The 6,200-nt window shown below is 45.1% G+C and overlaps 1 protein-coding gene across 1 annotated transcript; it reads right to left on the bottom strand.

The window, feature by feature from the left end:
- Window positions 1–1,912: 1,912 nt before the first annotated feature.
- On the bottom strand, window positions 1,913–3,858 carry LOC118275868 (phytanoyl-CoA dioxygenase, peroxisomal-like). The gene is made up of 4 exons (XM_050695292.1): window positions 3,594–3,858; window positions 3,073–3,272; window positions 2,772–2,910; window positions 1,913–2,558 (listed from the first exon to the last, which is right to left on the bottom strand). The coding sequence occupies exons 1-4, from the start codon at window positions 3,849–3,851 to the stop codon at window positions 2,304–2,306; spliced, it is 852 nt and encodes a 283-aa protein (XP_050551249.1). The 5' UTR covers window positions 3,852–3,858; the 3' UTR covers window positions 1,913–2,303.
- Between the last annotated feature and the right edge of the window lie 2,342 nt (window positions 3,859–6,200).

Here is a 6,200-nt window from a genome sequence, read left to right as displayed (position 1 = left end):
TTTTTGGTGTTTGGAGTTTTAAGACGCTCCCTTCGCATAAATGATAATAAAAACATAATAACAAAATAACGAATAATTTAAAAACAAATTACGCGTATAAAAATATCTTTAAAATGTATCAAAAATGACATGTAAACATCTATCTCGAGCTCCCTGCCTACACTAGTGCTGGGATCGCTCCCGCCGTATATTATTTATTCACTCGACTACAACGCCTATCACAACGACCTCTAGTCTTCACTGTAAGCACTAAAATAAGATTAAATATGTAGTCTCATCAGCCAGGCAAAGACATGTTGTAAAACTTGCATGGTGACATAACATTGATTAATATTAAAAACGACACTACAATGTGTTTGTCCTAAGTAACTGCGAGGTACTCCACTGCCGCGCCAGATCAGTGCGTGGCGGGATGAGCTCCGGCGCGATCTCATGGCGGAATGGCAGCAACGACTGTCGCAACCGAGGGCTGGGCTCGCTATCATCGCAGCGGTAAGTCCCCTCTTTGAGGAGTGGCTAGAGAGGCGCCACGGCGTCCTCACCTACCGCCTGACTCAGGTGCTTACCGGACATGGGAGTTTCGGTAGGTTCCTGTTCCTTATTGGGCGGGAGGAAACGCCCGGGTGTCATCACTGTGAGGACCGCCCGGAGGACACAGTAGAACATACGGTGGCGGTGTGCCCCGCGTGGGCTGAGCACCGCCAAGTCCTCAGGGATGTGGTCGGCGACGGCGACCTCTCGCGCCCGGCACTGGTTCAGGCCATGGTGCGGAGCGAGAGGGACTGGGATGCCGTCTCCTCCTTCTGCGAAGCAGTCATGCTAGCTAAGGAGGAGGCGGGGCGCGTGAGAGAACAAATCTCCTCACGCCCCAGCCGTCGCGAAAGACACTCCGGGCGTAGGGGATCCCGAGACGATCTCCGGCCACCGTAAGTGCGGGCCTGCGGACGGCGAGCAAGGGTAGCTCACCGCCCGAACAGAACCAGACCCGTGCGTGCGGCGCGTCGCGTTCCGCGCGCGCCTCAAAGAGCCATCAGACCACCACAGATGGGGCCCAACAGGGCTGATGCCTGATCCGGAGCTGCGGACTACCTAGCGGGTTTACCGGGGCTCCGGCTCGAAAAGCAGGAGAAGGAACGGGGTGGTTTTTAGACAGTAAGAGTCTGACACTCCCTCTCGCCTCGCCCAAGGCGAGAAAAGTCATTGGATGATTTTCCCCCTCAAAAAAAAAAAAAAAAAAGTAACTGCGAGGTAAGATTTTTGTCGCCATCTTTAAAAAAATATTGATTTACGTTCAAACTAGTTAAAAATCTAACTGGAAACGATTTCAGCCCTTAATTACTGTTTATATTTAGTCAACAACAATAAATGATACGACGATACGTAATGATAGTTATAATACATGATACAAATGAGTGACCGCGGCGAGAACGCGAACTGAAGTAATGTACGCGCGCGGTACAAAAGTGCTCAATGTACAACATTACAGAATTTGTAGTACGGTGTGCATTATTATTAAAAAAAATACTCACAATTCTAGAAATGTATTTTTTTTACTATAGACTTGATAGACTTTCATACTCGCTCTTTCAATGATTATCCAAAACAGAGGATGATATAAGTTTTAGCCTAAGTACATTAAAACAACAAGTAGGTAATACTGTGTACAGTTGTGAACAGAACACCAGTAAATTAGTACAGCCGTCCAATGTTCTTACAGCGGACCTTCACGACTAATTGGACACTTGGACATTAGTCGTTTTTGTCTGGACATCCGACCTCGGACCTTGACCCGACCAGTGTCAACAGTTCATTAACCTTAACTATAGTTTAGTCAATGCCGTGTGGTGTAGAATGTGTCGCCCGCAGCCTCATCTCAACGTGGCCCTTGTTCAGGGTACAAATGATAGATGTGTCCGTCTCATCACGTTTATATTGCTCATTAGACGAAATGAACAAAAACAACAAGTAGCCAGCCTCACCTTCGCCGATAGAATACTGATCACGGCCAGTACCTTCCCGTACGTTGTTGTGCGAAACTAGTTAGGACATTATACGGGCAGCAGTCACGTCGGCCGCGCCGCCCAACATGCGTAACTAACAGATTCTGATTGTACTGCTCACCCAGCGCCAGCAGTCCATTGTATAACGTGGGTATAGATTTTGGAGTCGTTAAGTTGTATGATGTCTGACTTTCTGCCAGCCTGCCTACTGCCTTACTGCCTCCATACCATTCTCCTATTATAATAACGAAGTTGTGTTAAAGCAAAAAAATATTTATAATATTAATATTAATTGTCTTCCCTTTAGTTATTTTCAAATCTATTAGATATGCTGGCGTCTCTGTTGAGGTTCGTCCCGCGCAGCAGCCAGCCCTGGCCGGGGCGCGCGGGCTGGCGGGCGAGCGGCGCGTCCCCCGCGGCGGCGGCCTGCAGCAGCAGCATGCGGCGCGGCCGCGGGCTCCTGTTGCTGGGGCTGCCGTGCACCAGCAGGTACGAGAACACCACCACGTCGCCGCGCTCGCACACCACCGGCGTCGCTCTTTCTAACGGGAACTTTGTCTGGAACGCAAGAAGCGATAGTGAGAACTACTTTTGCTCACCAAATGGCGCGGAATGCAGCGCGAGGTCCGCTAATCAATGGGATTAATAGACTTCACTCTATAAGAGAACCATCTGATAAGCAACAAATTGTAGTCCTTTCACATATTTATCCATTATTTTATCAAATTAACTTTACTGTGACTTATTACTTCGTAATACTGAGCGCATTACTTGATCTACATAGTGGAAGTTGGACTCGCTGGCGCCGACGTCTTCCTGAGGGCCCAGTCTGTGCGAGCCGGGGTACACGCACAGCCCCCCATTGTCGGGCCCCGCGGCGTCCAGGTGCAGGAAGGCAGCCACCATAGTCCTGATACATATATAGTACATATAGAGTATTAGAGGTTTGCATGTTCATTGTTTGCTCCACTTTGAAATTGAGTACGTAATAACACAGAGATTACATTACGACTATACAAAACAACTGTTGGGTAGTTTATGTATTAAGAAGCATTGGAAAGCAAGCAATAACTTCAAAAATTTGAAGAAGGAACTTACCTGATGCATAGGATACGCAGCGCCCTTTTCGGGAGGTTTGAAGTGGGCCTTGGTGTGATGCAGTACGATGTCGCTGGTCTCCATGATGTCCTCCAGCGCATCCAGCAGCTCCTTGTTGAACAGGAACGTGTTGAACACCGCGTGGTGGTACTGCAGGTTGTGGATGCCTTTCACCTGGCGTTAGCGACACATTAGCCAAATATTTTTGCCAGCAACGCATAATTTGCGAACGCGATGAAGTTGACTATGGCAGACAGATCCACGAATGAGATATATTCAGTTCAGATAATTGTGCTGTAACATGACAACAACAAATGTTTGGAGGATTTACTGACTGAATTGATGAGCATGTCCCAAGTTATATCAAAAACTGATTACACGAGGCTAAATACTAATACTAGTCATACAAACACCTAATATTTCATTTGTGTCTATTGAGGCCAAATCTACTATGAAATGCTTTGAGATAGAGACAAAGCATTGAGTACTACTTACCGTTTGCGTTGCATTGCTCCTCCTGTCGTCCGCGTCGCTGCCCACCCAGGAGCTCTCCATCTTGTCCTGATTCTTCCTCGCGAACAACTTGTCATACTCCTCGCTGATGGCATTCAGTTCGTCCTCAGGAAGCACTGCTTTCAGAACTATGTATCCATTATCTTTGTAAAATTGCTTTTGTTCCGATGTGAGCCGACCCATGTTGTGACACAACATCAACGTCTCCGATGTACTGGTTGAACATTTGTTCGTAAACATTTACATGATAACCGTACGCATGTTCACTCGGGTTATCATTACAATAATATTTTTACGTAATACCGCAGTGGGCCTTGAACTTAGAATTAAAGTTATTATTAGATACGTAATTATCATGTACGTCGGGTTTTTGCCGACATTTTGATGTATTCATGTGACTGTCTCCCACAAATTGTGTAGAATCACCTGGATCACCCCCCACAGTTTACATTGTAACAAATGTTATTGTTATAGGTGGTACCTATATTTACCCACAATATAACGAAGACGGTATACGCGTTTGGGGTAAGAGAATGTTTTTGTAAACTAATGGTACCATTTAACTCCAAATATTAGTTGTTAATAAATAAATAAACAAGAAATTGATACATGATGCAACATCATAATGTTGCAGATATGGTGTTGTCAAGTTTCAGTGCATAATCAAGCAGACACGTTCCAACCCCCACTTTGGTCAAAAATGAATTATGAATGTTGATCATACTGACATAGATTGTGAACAGGCTGAAGTGTGGGAGAGCCATACTTCGGCACTGCAGAGCCAGCTCGACCGGAGTGATTATCCATCTTCCCAATTTTCCTTCGATTCACCAACAACCTTTAAATTTTTAACAGGCAACGCACCTGTAACGCCCATTGTGTTTCGGGTGTCCATGGGCGGCGGCGATTGCTTACCATCAGGTATCAGATCCGTGTGCTCCTTTACCGGTTTATGTTTATACCAAAAAAATGATCAAAATGGTCAATATGGTCATGGAATGGCATGAGGATGGGGAATACCAGGCCATCTTCACACTACCAGAACCATTTATGGGTTAGTACGTACGTATGACGTTACTTCAGTAATATGCAATTTCCGAAGGCTGCTCAGTAATTCAGCTCGCCGTGAAAAGGACATGGGTACCTGTAGCGCTACCTGTCCTCCATACGGTATATAGCTCGCTAGTTAAATATCCGGTTATTGATGTCGACCAACAAGAGGCACGCGGCTGTATGAAAGGCTGGGAACTGTTTCTGTCGTTAGATTACATTAGCTAGGTACTCGTTAAGTACAACAACAATCAACAACGGAACAACAATCTTGTCTTGTTCCGAGCGGGAATCGAACCCTTGACTCCTCGGTTAGTACGGTGGCTGAGTAATCGGCTGCCTCGCAACTCGAAGCGGGTTCGACTACCGCACGGAGTAACTCTTTGTGTGATCCACAAGTTATTGTTGCGGGTCTGGGTGTCATATGCATGTGACCTTGTATATTTGTAAACGCACGACATAATAGAAAATCCTAGTGTAGGGCAACGATTTAAAAAAAACACCCTCTCGACACATAGTGCGACAGCCGACTGCCCAGCTACCGCGCCAACCGTGCAGTCATTTTCATAAATGTATAGGTTTCTGTGTTAGTAATTTGCTGTCAGACCGTAATAACTTAGTCATATTTCAAATTCCACGTTATAATATATGGAAGGCAAACCTAATGAATTTTAGAAAATTTAAAATTTCTTACTTCTACAAAATCACTCTTACACATAATATGTAGTATAAAACATAATCGGTTTTTTTATGCCGCCACAATCGCCGCCGCCCATGTACAAATGCACCACCAGAGGCATTACAAGTGCGTTATCGGTCATTTGGGGGTTAGGAAATTAAGGGTTGTTGCGGAATCGGGTATTGGAAAGATTGGGAAGGGGGTTAATTGGGTCTCTGGTAACCTCACTCGCACAACGAAACACAACGCAAGCATTGATTCACGTCGGTTTTGCATGAGCCGTGGTAGCACTCCGGTCGAGCCGGCTCTGCAGTGCTGAAGCATGGCTCTCCCACACTTAAACACTTTCCGTACGAAGGGGTTAAAATGTTTTTTTTTAAATAAAATAAAGTGATTGTAGATGAATGTTTATAATTATGAAGATAAGGTTAATGTGTTCAGAGCCATAGGCAAAAGCTATTCAAAAATGTAAAGTACAAAAGTGTAAAAACAATATCAGTTCATCACAGATGCGATAAAGACATTGTGAGGCTGCCGGTGTAGCTCATTATTTTACGAACAAATCTCAGTGTCTCTATAATCCGGGCTTACCATGGTTTCCAAATGAGGCGCCTGTCGAAAACGATCCGCGCTCTCCTGTCATCTCACTTACACACATTTTTGTAAATTCACTTGAGATTTGGCTGCTTTATTTTTTGTTATGTGACATCGTGTATTAACCTCACCTACACTGTTTGAGATTTCATTCATACAAGTTCTGTAAACACTGGATGCGTTTTTACAGGGCTTATATTATGTATGTACGTATTTTTGTGGCAAGCCATCGCCAGACACACGAAACACCAGAATCGTTGCAAGTG

Source organism: Spodoptera frugiperda, chromosome 8 (assembly GCF_023101765.2).
Source record: "Spodoptera frugiperda isolate SF20-4 chromosome 8, AGI-APGP_CSIRO_Sfru_2.0, whole genome shotgun sequence".
Classification (NCBI taxonomy): Eukaryota; Metazoa; Arthropoda; class Insecta; order Lepidoptera; family Noctuidae; genus Spodoptera; species Spodoptera frugiperda.
The sequence above is the reverse complement of the archived record's forward strand: the minus strand, read 5'-3'. Positions and strand labels throughout refer to the sequence as shown.